The 19,811-nt window shown below is 40.2% G+C and overlaps 1 protein-coding gene across 1 annotated transcript; it reads left to right on the top strand.

Annotated features, from left to right (window-relative positions):
* The first annotated feature begins 1,860 nt into the window (after nucleotides 1-1,860).
* Nucleotides 1,861-18,625, top strand: tbpl2 (TATA box binding protein like 2). The gene is made up of 8 exons (XM_034525135.1): nucleotides 1,861-1,908; nucleotides 2,611-2,776; nucleotides 2,838-3,066; nucleotides 11,693-11,780; nucleotides 11,942-12,033; nucleotides 12,860-13,027; nucleotides 18,189-18,283; nucleotides 18,530-18,625. The coding sequence occupies exons 1-8, from the start codon at nucleotides 1,861-1,863 to the stop codon at nucleotides 18,604-18,606; spliced, it is 963 nt and encodes a 320-aa protein (XP_034381026.1). The 3' UTR covers nucleotides 18,607-18,625.
* The last annotated feature ends 1,186 nt before the right edge of the window (nucleotides 18,626-19,811 follow it).

The raw sequence follows: 19,811 nt of genomic DNA, 5'->3' as shown, positions 1-19,811 counted from the left end.
TGAAGAGTTCCTTTATGTGATGATGAATGTTTATGATAAACTGAATGATGAAGAGTTCCTTTATGTGATGATGAATGTTTATGATAAACTGAATGATGAAGAGTTCCTTTATGTGATGATGATGAATGTTTATGATAAACTGAATGATGAAGAGTTCCTTTATGTGATGATGAATGTTTATGATAAACTGAATGATGAAGAGTTCCTTTATGTGATGATGATGAATGTTTATGATAAACTGGATGATGAAGAGTTCCTTTATGTGATGATGATGAATGTTTATGATAAACTGAATGATGAAGAGTTCCTTTATGTGATGATGATGAATGTTTATGATAAACTGAATGATGAAGAGTTCCTTTATGTGATGATGATGAATGTTTATGATAAACTGAATGATGAAGAGTTCCTTTATGTGATGATGATGAATGTTTATGATAAACTGAATGATGAAGAGTTCCTTTATGTGATGATGATGAATGTTTATGATAAACTGAATGATGAAGAGTTCCTTTATGTGATGATGAATGTTTATGATAAACTGGATGATGAAGAGTTCCTTTATGTGATGATGATGATGAATGTTTATGATAAACTGAATGATGAAGAGTTCCTTTATGTGTTGATGATGAATGTTTATGATAAACTGAATGATGAAGAGTTCCTTTATGTGATGATGATGAATGTTTATGATAAACTGAATGATGAAGAGTTCCTTTATGTGATGATGATGAATGTTTATGATAAACTGAATGATGAAGAGTTCCTTTATGTGATGATGATGAATGTTTATGATAAACTGAATGATGAAGAGTTCCTTTATGTGATGATGATGAATGTTTATGATAAACTGAATGATGAAGAGTTCCTTTATGTGATGATGATGAATGTTTATGATAAACTGAATGATGAAGAGTTCCTTTATGTGATGATGATGAATGTTTATGATAAACTGAATGATGAAGAGTTCCTTTATGTGATGATGAATGTTTATGATAAACTGAATGATGAAGAGTTCCTTTATGTGATGATGATGAATGTTTATGATAAACTGAATGATGAAGAGTTCCTTTATGTGATGATGATGAATGTTTATGATAAACTGGATGATGAAGAGTTCCTTTATGTGATGATGATGAATGTTTATGATAAACTGGATGATGAAGAGTTCCTTTATGTGATGATGATGAATGTTTATGATAAACTGGATGATGAAGAGTTCCTTTATGTGATGATGATGAATGTTTATGATAAACTGAATGATGAAGAGTTCCTTTATGTGATGATGATGAATGTTTATGATAAACTGAATGATGAAGAGTTCCTTTATGTGATGATGATGAATGTTTATGATAAACTGAATGATGAAGAGTTCCTTTATGTGATGATGATGAATGTTTATGATAAACTGAATGATGAAGAGTTCCTTTATGTGATGATGATGAATGTTTATGATAAACTGAATGATGAAGAGTTCCTTTATGTGATGATGATGAATGTTTATGATAAACTGAATGATGAAGAGTTCCTTTATGTGATGATGATGAATGTTTATGATGTTCATATGATGTATCATGTTCTACTGTATTGATTAAATTAATCTTAACAGGGTACAAATGGGTGAACCAACATTCCGTGTTTATTTTTTTATTTCTAACCTTTCTTTTTGACTCATGTTTCATTGTCGGTGTTTTCTTTGACTTCTGTTGAGGTGGATCTTCAGTGGAGCTTCATGAAGTCTGTCAGACTCCTTCAGCTGAAGTCTGTGTGCACTGATGAGTCCAGGATTGGATGCAGCTGTGCAGCTCTGTCTGGACCAGGTCCTGGACCAGGTCCTGAACCAGGATCCAGACTTTACTCATGGATGAGTGGGCGCTGGAACGTTACTTCGATGACTCCATTGCTAATGTGAGTAGAAACCTGTCCGATGAAGCTCTGTTGAGACGAGCTCCTCGGGGAACATGTGAGGACCCGTTCACCAGGTTTGAGAAGGTGTTTCCTCACAGAGTGAGACGTGTCTGGAGAACTCTCAACGTTCTGATGGACAACAAATGGGTTATTTGAGTGTTTCTGGTCTGAAATATTAATAAACAGCTTAATGAGGTTGCGTGCCGTTTAGAGTATTTTTGTCTTTGTTTCAATCCATCCAAAAAATCATCGTTATTGTCATTTACAATCATGTCGATCAATAGAAGAAGAAGATCAATACACTGATAGTTGAATGCTTGTTTCCAGAATGAGCCCTTTGGGGTCTTAATTTAATGGATTTATTATTATGATTATTATATTCATTAGATTAATTCAGAGAAACATTCATGGGTCACGATAAAGAAGTTAAATAGTAAGGAGCCGGTAATCATGATCATGATAATTATAATGATGATAATAATTATAATGATAATGATGATAATGATAATAATAATTATAATGATGATAATAATTATGATAATGATAATAATAATTTGCATTATCATGATGATTATTGTACAGTTAATGATAATAATTATACTGATATTACAAATAATGATAATAATGATAATATAAATAATAATATTAATAAATAAAACATCCTCTCAATACAGACATTATTGTTATATATTTTTATTGCAGGACTCCAGCTTTATTTTGGAGGAGGAGCTGGACTCCCACAGCCCCGCCCCCTCAGGAACGGGTCCAGCCCCCTCTCACCTGCCCGTGAAGGCGGGGCCGAGCGGACAGGTGGGGGAGGAGCTGGACCTCAGCTTCCTCCCCGATGAAGTCACTGATGACGCAACAGGTAGGCACCGACCACAGGAAGGATTCAGGAATGACTGGAGGAGGGGCGTGGCTTCTGGGAGGTCACATGACCACCTGTGTGCTTTGGGTTTCAGCCGCTGTGGACGTGTCTCAGGACAGCGGCCTCGGTCTGGACTCCAGCACCCAGGACTCCGCAGCAGCAGCAGACCCCCAGCAGGGGGCGTCGGGGACGGGGACGGGCACCTCCACTTTCTGCCCCATGACCCCTATGACCCCCATGACCCCTATGACCCCAGTGACTGAGAGGTCAGGAATCATCCCCCAGTTACAGTAAGTTACTGCTTCATCTACAGTACTACTGCTTCATCTACAGTACTAGTACTTCATCTACAGTACTAGTACTTCATCTACAGTACTACTGCTTCATCTACAGTACTACTGCTTCATCTACAGTACTAGTACTTCATCTACAGTACTACTGCTTCATCTGCAGTACTAGTACTTCATCTACAGTACTACTGCTTCATCTACAGTACTAGTACTTCATCTACAGTACTACTGCTTCATCTACAGTACTAGTACTTCATCTACAGTACTAGTACTTCATCTACAGTACTACTGCTTCATCTACAGTACTAGTACTTCATCTACAGTACTACTGCTTCATCTACAGTACTACTGCTTCATCTACAGTACTACTGCTTCATCTACAGTACTAGTACTTCATCTACAGTACTACTGCTTCATCTACAGTACTACTGCTTCATCTACAGTACTACTGCTTCATCTACAGTACTAGTACTTCATCTACAGTACTACTGCTTCATCTACAGTACTACTGCTTCATCTACAGTACTAGTACTTCATCTACAGTACTACTGCTTCATCTACAGTACTAGTACTTCATCTACAGTACTAGTACTTCATCTACAGTACTACTGCTTCATCTACAGTACTAGTACTTCATCTACAGTACTACTGCTTCATCTACAGTACTACTGCTTCATCTACAGTACTACTGCTTCATCTACAGTACTACTGCTTCATCTACAGTACTAGTACTTCATCTACAGTACTACTGCTTCATCTACAGTACTACTGCTTCATCTACAGTACTAGTACTTCATCTACAGTACTAGTACTTCATCTGCAGTACTAGTACTTCATCTACAGTACTACTGCTTCATCTACAGTACTACTGCTTCATCTGCAGTACTAGTACTTCATCTACAGTACTACTGCTTCATCTGCAGTACTAGTACTTCATCTACAGTACTACTGCTTCATCTACAGTACTAGTACTTCATCTACAGTACTACTGCTTCATCTACAGTACTACTGCTTCATCTACAGTACTACTGCTTCATCTACAGTACTAGTACTTCATCTACAGTACTACTGCTTCATCTACAGTACTAGTACTTCATCTACAGTACTAGTACTTCATCTACAGTACTACTGCTTCATCTACAGTACTACTGCTTCATCTACAGTACTACTGCTTCATCTACAGTACTACTGCTTCATCTACAGTACTAGTACTTCATCTACAGTACTACTGCTTCATCTACAGTACTAGTACTTCATCTACAGTACTAGTACTTCATCTACAGTACTAGTACTTCATCTACAGTACTACTGCTTCATCTACAGTACTAGTACTTCATCTACAGTACTAGTACTTCATCTGCAGTACTAGTACTTCATCTACAGTACTACTGCTTCATCTACAGTACTACTGCTTCATCTACAGTACTAGTACTTCATCTACAGTACTACTGCTTCATCTACAGTACTAGTACTTCATCTACAGTACTAGTACTTCATCTACAGTACTACTGCTTCATCTACAGTACTACTGCTTCATCTGCAGTACTAGTACTTCATCTACAGTACTAGTACTTCATCTACAGTACTACTGCTTCATCTACAGTACTAGTACTTCATCTACAGTACTAGTACTTCATCTACAGTACTAGTACTTCATCTACAGTACTACTGCTTCATCTGCATTACTAGTACTTCATCTACAGTACTAGTACTTCATCTGCATTACTAGTACTTCATCTAAAGTACTAGTACTTAATCTACAGTACTAGTACTTCATCTACAGTACTAGTACTTCATCTACAGTACTAGTACTTCATCTACAGTACTACTGCTTCATCTGCATTACTAGTACTTCATCTGCATTACTAGTACTTCATCTGCATTACTAGTACTTCATCTAAAGTACTAGTGCTTCATCTGCAGTACTAGTACTTCATCTACAGTATTAGTACTTCATCTACAGTACTAGTACTTCATCTGTTTTATTACTGCTTCATCTACAGTACTAGTACTTCATCTACAGTACTACTGCTTCATCTACAGTTCTAGTACTTCATCTACAGTATTAGTACTTCATCTGTAGTATTACTGCTTCATCTGCAGTACTACTGCTTCATCTGCAGTACTAGTACTTCATCTGTAGTATTACTGCTTCATCTGCAGTACTACTGCTTCATCTGCAGTACTAGTACTTCATCTGTAGTATTACTGCTTCATCTGCAGTACTACTGCTTCATCTACAGTACTACTGCTTCATCTGCAGTACTAGTACTTCATCTACAGTACTACTGCTTCATCTGCAGTACTAGTACTTCATCTACAGTATTAGTACTTCATCTACAGTACTACTGCTTCATCTGCAGTACTAGTACTTCATCTACAGTATTAGTACTTCATCTACAGTACTACTGCTTCATCTGCAGTACTAGTACTTCATCTACAGTATTAGTACTTCATCTACAGTACTACTGCTTCATCTGCAGTACTAGTACTTCATCTACAGTACTAGTACTTCATCTGCATTACTAGTACTTCATCTACAGTACTAGTACTTCATATACAGTACTAGTACTTCATCTGTAGTATTACCGCTTCATCTGCAGTACTAGTACTTCATCTACAGTACTAGTACTTCATCTGCATTACTAGTACTTCATCTACAGTACTAGTACTTCATCTGCATTACTAGTACTTCATCTACAGTACTAGTACTTCATCTGTAGTATTACTGCTTCATCTGCAGTACTAGTACTTCATCTGTTTTATTACTGCTTCATCTGCAGTACTAATACTTCATCTGCAGTATTAGTACTTCATCTACAGTACTAGTACTTCATCTGCAGTATTAGTACTTCATCTACATTACTAGTACTTCATCTGCAGTATTAGTACTTCATCTACAGTACTAGTACTTCATCTGCAGTATTAGTACCTCATCTACAGTACTAGTACTTCATCTACAGTACTAGTACTTCATCTGCAGTACTAGTACTTCATCTGTTTTATTACTGCTTCATCTACAGTACTAGTACTTCATCTACATTACTAGTACTTCATCTGCAGTATTAGTACTTCATCTACAGTACTAGTACTTCATCTGCAGTATTAGTACCTCATCTACAGTACTAGTACTTCATCTACAGTACTAGTACTTCATCTGCAGTACTAGTACTTCATCTGTTTTATTACTGCTTCATCTACAGTACTAGTACTTCATCTACAGTACTAGTACTTCATCTGTTTTATTACTGCTTCATCTGCAGTACTAGTACTTCATCTACAGTACTAGTACTTCATTTGCAGTATTAGTACTTCATCTACATTACTAGTACTTCATCTGCAGTATTAGTACTTCATCTACAGTACTAGTACTTCATCTGCAGTATTAGTACTTTATCTGTTTTATTACTGCTTCATCTGCAGTATTAGTACTTCAGTACTAGTACTTCATCTGTTTTATTACTGCTTCATCTACAGTACTAGTACTTCATCTGCAGTACTAGTACTTCATCTACATTACTAGTACTTCATCTACAGTACTAGTACTTCATCTGCAGTATTAGTATTTCATCTACAGTACTAGTACTTCATCTGCATTACTAGTACTTCATCTACAGTACTAGTACTTCATCTACATTACTAGTACTTCATCTACAGTACTAGTACTTAATCTGCAGTATTAGTACTTCATCTACAGTACTAGTACTTCATCTACATTACTAGTACTTCATCTACATTACTAGTGCTTCATCTGCAGTATTAGTACTTCATCTACAGTACTAGTACTTTATCTGTTTTATTACTGCTTCATCTGCAGTACTAGTACTTCATCTGCAGTACTAGTACTTCATCTGTAGTACTAGTGTGGTACTAGTGCTTCATCTGTGGTACTAGTACTTCATCTGTAGTACTAGTGTGGTACTAGTGCTTCATCTGCGGTACTAGTGTGGTACTAGTACTTCATCTGTGGTACTAGTACTTCATCTGTAGTACTAGTGTGGTACTAGTGCTTCATCTGCGGTACTAGTGTGGTACTAGTACTTCATCTGCAGTACTAGTACTTCATCTGTGGTACTAGTGTGGTACTAGTGCTTCATCTGTGGTACTAGTACTTCATATGTAGTACTAGTGTGGTACTAGTACTTCATCTGTGGTACTAGTGTGGTACTAGTACTTCATCTGTGGTACTAGTACTTCATCTGTAGTACTAGTGTGGTACTAGTGCTTCATCTGCGGTACTAGTGTGGTACTAGTACTTCATCTCTGGTACTAGTACTTCATCTGCGGTACTAGTACTTCATCTCTGGTACTAGTGTGGTACTAGTACTTCATCTGTGGTACTAGTGTGGTACTAGTACTTCATCTCTGGTACTAGTGTGGTACTAGTACTTCATCTCTGGTACTAGTGTGGTACTAGTACTTCATCTCTGGTACTAGTACTTCATCTGCGGTACTAGTACTTCATCTCTGGTATTAGTGTGGTACTAGTGCTTCATCTGTGGTACTAGTGTGGTACTAGTGCTTCATCTGCAATACTAGTACTTCATCTGTAGTACTAGTACTTTATCTGTAATACTAGTACTTAATCTGTAGTATTACTGCTTCATCTGCAGTACTAGTACTTCATTTGTAGTATTACTGCTTCATCTGCAGTACTAGTACTTCATTTGTAGTATTACTGCTTCATCTGTAGTACTAGTACTTCATCTGCGGTACTAGTGTGGTACTAGTACTTCATCTGCGATACTAGTGTGGTACTAGTACTTCATCTGTGGTACTAGTGCTTCATCTGTGGTACTAGTACTTCATCTTCGGTACTAGTGTGGTACTAGTACTTCATCTCTGGTACTAGTACTTCATCTGCGGTACTAGTACTTCATCTCTGGTACTAGTGTGGTACTAGTACTTCATCTCTGGTACTAGTACTTCATCTGCGGTACTAGTACTTCATCTCTGGTATTAGTGTGGTACTAGTGCTTCATCTGTGGTACTAGTGTGGTACTAGTGCTTCATCTGCAATACTAGTACTTCATCTGTAGTACTAGTACTTTATCTGTAATACTAGTACTTAATCTGTAGTATTACTGCTTCATCTGCAGTACTAGTACTTCATCTGTGGTACTAGTGTGGTACTAGTGCTTCATCTGCAATACTAGTACTTCATCTGTAGTACTAGTACTTTATCTGTAATACTAGTACTTAATCTGTAGTATTGCTGCTTCATCTGCAGTACTAGTACTTCATTTGTAGTATTACTGCTTCATCTGCAGTACTAGTACTTCATTTGTAGTATTACTGCTTCATCTGTAGTACTAGTACTTCATCTGCGATACTAGTGTGGTACTAGTACTTCATCTGTGGTACTAGTGCTTCATCTGTGGTACTAGTACTTCATCTTCGGTACTAGTGTGGTACTAGTACTTCATCTCTGGTACTAGTACTTCATCTGCGGTACTAGTACTTCATCTCTGGTACTAGTGTGGTACTAGTACTTCATCTGTGGTACTAGTGTGGTACTAGTACTTCATCTGCAATACTAGTGTGGTACTAGTACTTCATCTCTGGTACTAGTGTGGTACTAGTACTTCATCTGCAATACTAGTGTGGTACTAGTGCTTCATCTGTGGTACTAGTACTTCATCTGCGGTACTAGTGTGGTACTAGTACTTCATCTCTGGTACTAGTACTTTATCTGCGGTACTAGTACTTCATCTGTGGTACTAGTGTGGTACTAGATACTAGTACTTCATCTGTGGTACTAGTGTGGTTCTAGTACTTCATCTGTGGTACTAGTACTTCATCTGTGTTACTAGTGTGGTACTAGTACTTCATCTGTGGTACTAGTACTTCATCTGTGGTACTAGTGTGGTACTAGTACTTCATCTGCAGTACTAGTACTTCATCTGTGGTACTAGTATTTCATCTGTAGTACTAGTGTGGTACTAGTACTTCATCTGTGGTACTAGTGTGGTACTAGTACTTCATCTGCAGTACTAGTACTTCATCTGTGGTACTAGTGTGGTACTAGTACTTCATCTGTGGTACTAGTACTTCATCTGTAGTACTAGTGTGGTACTAGTACTTCATCTGTGGTACTAGTGTGTTACTATTACTTCATCTGTGGTACTAGTGTGGTACTAGTACTTCATCTGTGGTACTAGTGTGGTACTAGTACTTCATCTGTGGTACTAGTACTTCATCTGTAGTACTAGTGTGGTACTAGTACTTCATCTGTGGTACTAGTGTGGTACTAGTACTTTATCTGTGGTACTAGTGTGGTACTAGTACTTCATCTGTGGTACTAGTACTTCATCTGTAGTACTAGTGTGGTACTAGTACTTTATCTGTGGTACTAGTGTGGTACTAGTACTTCATCTGTGGTATTAGTGTGGTACTAGTACTTCATCTGTGGTACTAGTACTTCATCTGTGGTACTAGTGTGGTACTAGTACTTCATCTGTGGTACTAGTGTAGTACTAGTGCTTCATCTGTGGTACTAGTGTGGTACTAGTACTCCATCTGTGGTATTAGTGTGGTACTAGTGCTTCATCTGTGGTACTAGTGTGGTACTAGTACTTCATCTGTGGTACTAGTACTCCATCTGTGGTACTAGTGTGGTACTAGTACTCCATCTGTGGTACTAGTGTGGTGCTAGTACTTCATCTGTGGTACTAGTGTGGTACTAGTACTCCATCTGTGGTACTAGTGTGGTACTAGTACTTCATCTGTGATACTAGTGTGGTACTAGTACTCCATCTGTGGTACTAGTGTGGTACTAGTACTTCATCTGTGGTACTAGTGTGGTACTAGTACTCCATCTGTGGTACTAGTGTGGTACTAGTACTTCATCTGTGATACTAGTGTGGTACTAGTACTTCATCTGTGGTACTAGTGTGGTACTAGTACTTTATCTGTGGTACTAGTGTGGTACTAGTACTTCATCTGTGGTATTAGTGTGGTACTAGTACTTCATCTGTGGTACTAGTGTGGTACTAGTACTTCATCTGCGGTACTAGTACTTCATCTCTGGTACTAGTGTGGTACTAGTACTTCATCTGTGGTACTAGTGTGGTACTAGTACTTCATCTGTGGTACTAGTACTTCATCTCTGGTACTAGTGTGGTACTAGTACTTCATCTCTGGTACTAGTACTTCATCTGCGGTACTAGTACTTCATCTCTGGTATTAGTGTGGTACTAGTGCTTCATCTGTGGTACTAGTGTGGTACTAGTGCTTCATCTGCAATACTAGTACTTCATCTGTAGTACTAGTACTTTATCTGTAATACTAGTACTTAATCTGTAGTATTACTGCTTCATCTGCAGTACTAGTACTTCATTTGTAGTATTACTGCTTCATCTGCAGTACTAGTACTTCATTTGTAGTATTACTGCTTCATCTGTAGTACTAGTACTTCATCTGCGGTACTAGTGTGGTACTAGTACTTCATCTGCGATACTAGTGTGGTACTAGTACTTCATCTGTGGTACTAGTGCTTCATCTGTGGTACTAGTACTTCATCTTCGGTACTAGTGTGGTACTAGTACTTCATCTCTGGTACTAGTACTTCATCTGCGGTACTAGTACTTCATCTCTGGTACTAGTGTGGTACTAGTACTTCATCTGCAATACTAGTGTGGTACTAGTACTTCATCTGTGGTACTAGTGTGGTACTAGTACTTCATCTGCAATACTAGTGTGGTACTAGTACTTCATCTCTGGTACTAGTGTGGTACTAGTACTTCATCTGCAATACTAGTGTGGTACTAGTACTTCATCTGTGGTACTAGTACTCCATCTGTGGTACTAGTGTGGTACTAGTACTTCATCTGTGGTACTAGTACTCCATCTGTGGTACTAGTGTGGTACTAGTACTTCATCTGTGGTACTAGTGTGGTATTAGTACTTCATCTGTGGTACTAGTGTGGTACTAGTACTTTATCTGTGGTACTAGTACTCCATCTGTGGTACTAGTGTGGTACTAGTGCTTCATCTGTGGTACTAGTGTGGTACTAGTGCTTCATCTGTGGTACTAGTGCTTCATCTGTGGTACTAGTGTGGTACTAGTACTTCATCTGTGGTACTAGTGTAGTACTAGTACTTCATCTGTGGTACTAGTACTTCATCTGTGGTATTAGTGTGGTACTAGTGCTTCATCTGTGGTACTAGTACTTCATCTGTGGTACTAGTGTGGTACTAGTACTCCATCTGTGGTACTAGTGTGGTACTAGTACTTCATCTGTGGTACTAGTACTCCATCTGTGGTACTAGTGTGGTACTAGTACTTCATCTGTGATACTAGTGTGGTACTAGTACTCCATCTGTGGTACTAGTGTGGTACTAGTACTTCATCTGTGATACTAGTGTGGTACTAGTACTCCATCTGTGGTACTAGTGTGGTACTAGTACTTCATCTGTGGTACTAGTGTGGTACTAGTACTCCATCTGTGGTACTAGTGTGGTACTAGTACTTCTTCTGTGATACTAGTGTGGTACTAGTACTCCATCTGTGGTACTAGTGTGGTACTAGTACTTCATCTGTGGTACTAGTGTGGTACTAGTACTCCATCTGTGGTACTAGTGTGGTACTAGTACTTCATCTGTGGTACTCCTGCTCCGTCCACAGGAACATCGTCTCCACAGTGAACCTCGGTTGTCCTCTGGATCTGAAGTTTATCGCCTTGCAGGCCAGAAATGCCGAGTACAACCCAAAGGTACCATCAGGTTCAGCTGAGGCTCATGGGTATTGTAGTGTTCCTTCTTTTATGGGTTCGTTGACCTTTCATGTTGTTTAGCATTCAGGTCTGGTTAGCTCAGCGTTAGCTTTAGCATACAGTAAACATGTACACGTGGACTGATGTTTGTCGTGTTTCAGCGTTTTGCGGCGGTCATCATGAGGATCAGAGATCCGAGAACCACCGCGCTGATCTTCAGCTCCGGAAAGATGGTCTGTACAGGAGCCAAGAGGTCTGTCTGACACCTGCTCACCTGTTTACCTGTCTGTCTGTTTGCTCACCTGGTTACATGTCTGTCTGCTAACCTGCTCACCTGTTTGCCTGTCTGTCTGTTTGCTCACCTGGTTACATGTCTATCTGCTAACCTGCTCACCTGTTTACCTGTCAGTCTGTCTGCTCACCTGGTTACCTGTCTGTCTGTCTGCTCACCTGGTTACCTGTCTGTCTGCTAACCTGCTCACCTGTTTACCTGTCTGTCTGTCTGCTAACCTGGTTACCTGTCTGTCTGTCTGCTCACCTGGTTACCTGTCTGTCTGCTAACCTGCTCACCTGTTTACCTTCTGTCTGTATGCTAACCTGGTTACCTGTCTGTCTGTCTGCTCACCTGGTTACCTGTCTGTCTGCTAACCTGCTCACCTGTTTACCTGTCTGTCTGTCTGCTAACCTGCTCACCTGTTTACCTGTCAGTCCGTCTGCTCACCTGGTTACCTGTCTGTCTGTCTGCTCACCTGGTTACCTGTCTGTCTGCTAACCTGCTCACCTGTTTACCTGTCTGTCTGTCTGCTAACCTGCTCACCTGTTTACCTGTCAGTCTGTCTGCTCACCTGGTTACCTGTCTGTCTGTCTGCTCACCTGGTTACATGTCTATCTGCTAACCTGCTCACCTGTTTACCTGTCTGTCAGCTCACTTGTTTACCTGTCTGTCTGTCTGCTCACCTGGTTACCTGTCTGTCTGTCTGCTCACCTGGTTACCTGTCTGTCTGCTAACCTGCTCACCTGTTTACCTGTCTGTCTGTCTGCTAACCTACTCCCCTGTTTACCTGTCTGTCTGCGCGCAGTGAGGAGCAATCTCGACTAGCAGCCAGGAAATACGCTCGGGTTGTGCAGAAACTCGGCTTCCCCGCTCGCTTCCTGGACTTTAAGATCCAAAACATGGTGGCCAGCTGTGACGTTTGCTTCCCCATCAGACTGGAAGGACTGGTTCTGACCCACCAGCAGTTCAGCAGGTCAATAAATGTAACCTAGCTTAGCACAAATACTGGAATGGGTGTGGGGGGGGCTGCTCGGCTAGTTTTGTCAAAAGAGAACAAATCAGCTTCCTACGAAGGAGGTATATCATCTAGGTCCTGTTGGTCTAGAGGTCTCTTCTAGGTCCTGTTGGTCTAGGGTTCTCTTCTAGGTCCTGTTGGTCTAGGGTTCTCTTCTAGGTCCTGTTGGTCTAGAGGTCTCTTCTAGGTCCTGTTGGTCTAGGGTTCTCTTCTAGGTCCTGTTGGTCTAGGGTTCTCTTCTAGGTCCTGTTGGTCTAGAGGTCTCTTCTAGGTCCTGTTGGTCTAGAGGTTTGTATATATGTTGTTTTCCCATGAGCCTCTGGTAGCAGCATTTGGCATAGTTTAGTTGGTATTGCCAATCTTCCATCGTGTGCTCTCCACATTCCTTCTTTGTCCTTTTGTCCCTGTTCATAAGGTCCTTGATGTGGTCTTGTGTCAGACTTCATGAGGTGCTGGTCTCAGTATCATTTGTCTGGGTGTGTAGCCTCCAGCTTTCTTTGCTGCAGCATCATTTCCTTTGCTCACATTGGTCAATGTGTTGTCATGACCTTTACATTTCATCACTGCCAATTCTTTAGGACATGCCAAATGTGTGTGATGTTTAACTGGTACATCTGCTGTTTTTAGGAAACTTCTTTTTATCCATTGTGGTCCATCGATGCGTACGGCCCCGTGGCCGTATGCTGAGTCAGTGTAGATGTTGACTCTCCATTCCAAAGCCTTGGTTAGAGCAATTATTTCTGCAAGTTGTGCTGATGCTGGTTGAGGTATTATGGCGGCCTCTAGAGTTCGTGATTCCCTTTTTCATCTTGCTCCACTACTGCATACCTTTGTAGCAACATCCATCGGTGTATAGCCAATGATCTGGACTCTTTAGAGGTTCCGATTGTAGGTCCACCCTCATTTTGGTTTCTGTTTCAGTCATTTCTTCACAACAGTGTTGTTGTCCTCCTTGTATTTCGTCAGCCATATCGATGTCTGTATTTACAAAGGTGATGTGTTTTCTGATCAGTTTGTGTTCCTGCACTGAAGGTGAATTCTTTGCTTGTTACAAAGGCAATTACTCCACGATTGGTGTGGACTTGTAATGGATGGCACATTACAATGTGGCGGGTTTTATCAATGGCTTTTGCGAGGGCTGCCATATGTCGGGAACATGATGCTTGACCTGCTTCAATGTTGTCAAGTTTTGACGAATGATACATCAATATCGTTCTCTGTCCCCCTTTTTTCTGGAAAAGAACCACATTAACAAATGCATCTTTTTCAGAAACATCTAGGTGGAACGGGATGGTGTAGTCTGGTGATGCAAGAGTTGCTGCCTGTGCCAGGGCTTGCTTTGTGTAGGTGAATGCTTTTTCGGCTTCTGGCATCCATTCAAGATTGCTGGTCAGGTTTCGTGTACCTGCGACCTTCACCAGATCCCTCAGAGGTTGAGTCATATCACTGTAACTGGGTACATGACATCGACTGTAGCCTGTTAGACCGAGAAAGGACAGCATTTCTGACACTGTTGTTGGTTTTGCGTGGTGAAGAATGGAATTTCTGTCAGATGATACTTCTCGTCCGAGAAAAGTGACTTGTTTTCTGCAACATTGGACTTTTCCAATCTTGACTTTCTATCCTTTTGTGGATAGGTGATTGAGTAACACTCGTGTTCCTTCCATACAAAGCTCTGCGGTGGGTGCTGCCAGAAGCAGATCATCAACGTATTGAATGAGTATCACCCCCTCCGGAAGTTGCATGGTGGACAGATGAGTTTTCAAGACATGATTGAATATGCCAGGTGAATCTCTGTATCCTTATGGCAGTCGTGAGTAAGTGTACTTCTGGCCATTAAACGTGAAGGCAAAGAGGGCTTGAGATTCTTCATCCAAGGGGACGCAAAAGAAAGCATTTGCAAGATCGATCACGGAAAAGTGCTTTAAGTCAGGTGACAGGTTGGTCAAAGCCAGATGACGTCTGTGAGAAGGGGTTGTGGCTTTGATAGGGAGGAGGGGAAAGAAGAGGAGGGATATATGGTTTAGGTCTGGGTACATGCTGGGTGTTGGAGGGGCGGCGCAGTAGGCGGAACGTGGGAGTTGACTTGTGTTTCCAAAGACTCCAGTTGGTATCAGTGTGGCTTGAGTACTTGTCTGGGTCGAGTCCTTCGCAGAAAACAAAAACTATTGTGGAGGGCCAGGCCAAAAGGCTGAACTCAATTCTTCATAATATTAATTGTATTTCTTTATAAAAGCAGTATATAGCATTGTTTTGACAAGCTGGGAAGACTAGTAAGAGTACTGCATGTGATTAATATATGATATGAGTATATGATTAAGCAATGAAAAAGCGAGGTTGCCTTACAAAAAAATTCATTTATTCAATAAAACACCAAAAACAAACAAAATGTGAAAGTTTTTACCATTTGTGACTCTTTATATAAGTGATCATTTTCAGGCACATTCACCCCAAAACACATTTTGAGTTCCATATACTGTTGGAAAGAGGTTCTTAGCTTTCTAAAGACACCACAATATTGTCTTTGTAGTCCAAATAGTAAGATACATCATATTATAATGATTATCACTGAACTGTGATTTTGAGAAAAAGGCCTCCAAAGAAAGTGTCCCAGTTCACTGCTAATTGGTGCCTTTACATGCCAGCATTTCTAGTCAACCACCTCATTGATTTCTTTCAGTTCCTTTTTCTTGTTCAGTGAGTGAAATCTAGTCTCTGTTGGTGCATCAAAGTCAGGTTGAATGTCTGAGGTGGAGATGCGAAGCTGCCAGATGATCATCAGTGAGAGATGATCTATACGTGGATTTTGTAAACTCCATCACTGAGAATGTTTGTTCACATATTTAGGTCGAGCCAAAGAGAACCAACATCTTCTGAGCGTGTCTCCTTATGTTTGGAAAGTTCTCCTCCTTGAGAGCATTGACTCTTGACTTGAAGTGGTCGGCCACATCAGACTGCAGGTCAATGAGAAAAAGTCCAAACGTACCACTTCACGTTGCAGCTGAAGCTCCAGATTCGCCGCAATGTCCTCGATCCTTCTTGTCACGGTTCTCCTGGATAGCGGACTTGCTCAAATGCTTCTTTTTAGTCCACCAAGCACTCTTTGACAAACTCCCCCTCCGAGAACGGCTTACTGTTTTTAGCGATTTTGTGGGACATCACAAAGCTGGTCTTGGTTGATCCCTGGCCGTGTGAAGCTTGGCTTAGCTAGCAAAGCTTCCGATGCCGCCGTCTTTTCAGCGTCAGTCAAGTTTTTGTATTTCTTCCCGTGCTTCGTCTCGTAATGCCGACTCAAATTGTAATCCTTAAACACAGCGATCTGCTCTCCGCAAACTAAACAAACAGCTTTACCTCCGACTTCAGTAAATAAATAATTAGCATCTACCTTTCTTTTTTTAGCACGAGTGGCCATTTTTGAGGGCTAAAGTCGTCTCGTGAGTTGTGACTGCTCGTACACTTGATTCAATCATGCCCACGTATTTGAGTTACGTTTTGCGTCATTACGTGAATAAAACACTTCAAAATAAAAGCACTGCAGCTTTAGTCCATGCAAGAGGTAAAATTAGAAAAAATATGTTTATTTTGTAATTTCCAATCAACCTCACACGGGCCAGTCAGAATCAACCAAAGGCCACACAATGCCCAGGCCTGGTGTAGAGGGAGAAGAGCAGTGGGGAGAGCACACATCCCTGGGGGGCGCCAGTGCTGATAGACCGGGTACTGGATGTGGTTTTTCCCAGCCTCACCTGCTGGGTCCAGTCTGTCAGGAAGTTAGTGATCTGCTGACAGGTGGAGGCTGTTAGTGGATGACTGACAGGTGGAGGCTGTTAGTGGATGACTGACAGTGGAGGCTGTTAGTGGATCACTGACAGGTGGAGGCTGTTAGTGGATGACTGACAGGTGGAGGCTGTTAGTGGATCACTGACAGGTGGAGGCTGTTAGTGGATCACTGACAGGTGGAGGCTGTTAGTGGATGACTGACAGGTGGAGGCTGTTAGTGGATGACTGACAGGTGGAGGCTGTTAGTGGATCACTGACAGGTGGAGGCTGTTAGTGGATCACTGACAGTGGAGGCTGTTAGTGGTCAACATGATGCAGTCAACATGATGCAGTCAACATGATGCATATTGACTGCATCATGTTGACTGCACCATGTTGACTGCATCATGTTGACTGCACCATGTTGACTGCATCATGTTGACTGCACCATGTTGACTGCATCATGTTGACTGCATCATGTTGACTGCATCATGTTGACTGCACCATGTTGACTGCACCATGTTGACTGCACCATGTTGACTGCATCATGTTGACTGCATCATGTTGACTGCACCATGTTGACTGCATCATGTTGACTGCATCATGTTGACTGCATCATGTTGACTGCATCATGTTGACTGCACCATGTTGACTGCATCATGTTGACTGCACCATGTTGACTGCATCATGTTGACTGCACCATGTTGACTGCATCATGTTGACTGCATCATGTTGACTGCATCATGTTGACTGCACCATGTTGACTGCATCATGTTGACTGCACCATGTTGACTGCATCATGTTGACTGCATCATGTTGACTGCATCATGTTGACTGCACCATGTTGACTGCATCATGTTGACTGCACCATGTTGACTGCATCATGTTGACTGCATCATGTTGACTGCACCATGTTGACTGCACCATGTTGACTGCATCATGTTGACTGCATCATGTTGACTGCACCATGTTGACTGCACCATGTTGACTGCACCATGTTGACTGCACCATGTTGACTGCATCATGTTGACTGCATCATGTTGACTGCATCATGTTGACTGCATCATGTTGACTGCATCATGTTGACTGCATCATGTTGACTGCACCATGTTGACTGCACCATGTTGACTGCACCATGTTGACTGCATCATGTTGACTGCATCATGTTGACTGCATCATGTTGACTGCATCATGTTGACTGCACCATGTTGACTGCATCATGTTGACTGCACCATGTTGACTGCATCATGTTGACTGCATCATGTTGACTGCACCATGTTGACTGCATCATGTTGACTGCATCATGTTGACTGCATCATGTTGTTTCACTGCTTAATAAAAGTGTGATTGGTCTCCACAGTTATGAACCTGAGCTGTTTCCCGGCCTCATCTACCGGATGGTGAAGCCTCGTATCGTCCTGCTCATCTTCGTGTCGGGCAAAGTGGTTCTGACCGGTAAAGAAACTCACACTCAACATGGAGGAGCGCTCAGTTTCAACACCTTTACACCCTCTTTTACTTCACCAGTAAACTATTGGAGGACGTTTCCAGTAATTCAGACAAATGCCTCATAATCAGCTGAATGCTAATGGCTCATGTTGACGTTATTTATTGAAAGCAAATTGGCTAAAATGTGATTATTGTTGTCTCTCCACACAGTTTTATGAATAAAGTTGTAATGATTTGTGTGTTAAATTACAGGAGCCAAAGAGCGAGAGGAGATCTACGAAGCGTTTGAGAACATTTACCCGATTCTGAGAGGCTTCAGGAAACAGTGAGGCCGACCGCCAACATCACTTCCTGTTTGTAAATAGATGATCATTTATTGGTTAATGATTCGTTTGTCTCTGTTGAATGTTGCACCGTCCTGAAAGGAAATAAATGACTTATAAATGTTTATTGTCTTCTTCTGAATTCTTAATATTTTCAGCTCATGAATTAGAATGGAAAACCCAAAACGCTGTGTGTAATAACTACAGATAATTAATGTGTACAGCTGTAATTAGATGTTTTCCTTCATATCTGATGACAGGAAACACAAGAAATACAAATACTGTCATCAGATACTTTAATTTGTCAAACATATCTCATAATTCTAACTAGTAATCCTTTGGATTACAAACTAGTATTTTAAAATGTTGACGTACAATCTCAAAGTGTCTCCAAATATTCATTCAAACTTTTGATTTGTATAATTATTCCAATGAACTAAAGTTAAAACTTCCAACGATATTATTCATGATTTTTTATTTAGTCATTACTATTTTTTTCTTTGTTTTGTTTTTAATTGTCTCATAACTTTGAGAGGAAAATCTGAGTAATCAGTGGAGAGATGTAACTAAGCACATTTACTTAAATCTTAAATAAAGTAAAAAGCGTCGCTACTTCCGCTAGCTTCCCCCACTTCCGGTTTTCACAATAAAATGGTTTCCGGCTGTTTTTACGATCTCCAAGGGAAATCTACATTGAACTACACCTCCCATAATCAATACCTGAATCATCTTACAGTTATAATAAACATAAGCAAACAGTTATAATAAACATACACATACAGTTATAATGAACATACACAGAATAAACATACACGTAGTTATAATAAACATACACATACAGTGACTTTCTTCTATGCTTTCCTAATAAATTCTTCATAATATTCTTCATAATATCCCTTATTAATCATCATATCTTTCTTATGTATTAATTTAAAACATAGACATTATTTTATATACATGTGCAAGTAAAGATAAAAACATTACAACCCTACAAATTCCACTTTCTGAAACTTTGTACTTTTCAAAGTAAATATTTTACTTACTTTACTACATTTATCTGACAGCTTTAGTTACTTTGCAGATTCAGTTAATTAAAACAACAAATATTATCAACTAAATGTCTTATTATAGATTATATAAAGTCATAAAGAATTGCCCCACCTTTTAAAATGTTGAACACATTAATTAATTGCAATATATAATATTATATA

The sequence above is a fragment of the Cyclopterus lumpus genome, chromosome 22 (assembly GCF_009769545.1).
Source record: "Cyclopterus lumpus isolate fCycLum1 chromosome 22, fCycLum1.pri, whole genome shotgun sequence".
Taxonomy (NCBI): Eukaryota; Metazoa; Chordata; class Actinopteri; order Perciformes; family Cyclopteridae; genus Cyclopterus; species Cyclopterus lumpus.
The sequence above is the reverse complement of the archived record's forward strand: the minus strand, read 5'-3'. Positions and strand labels throughout refer to the sequence as shown.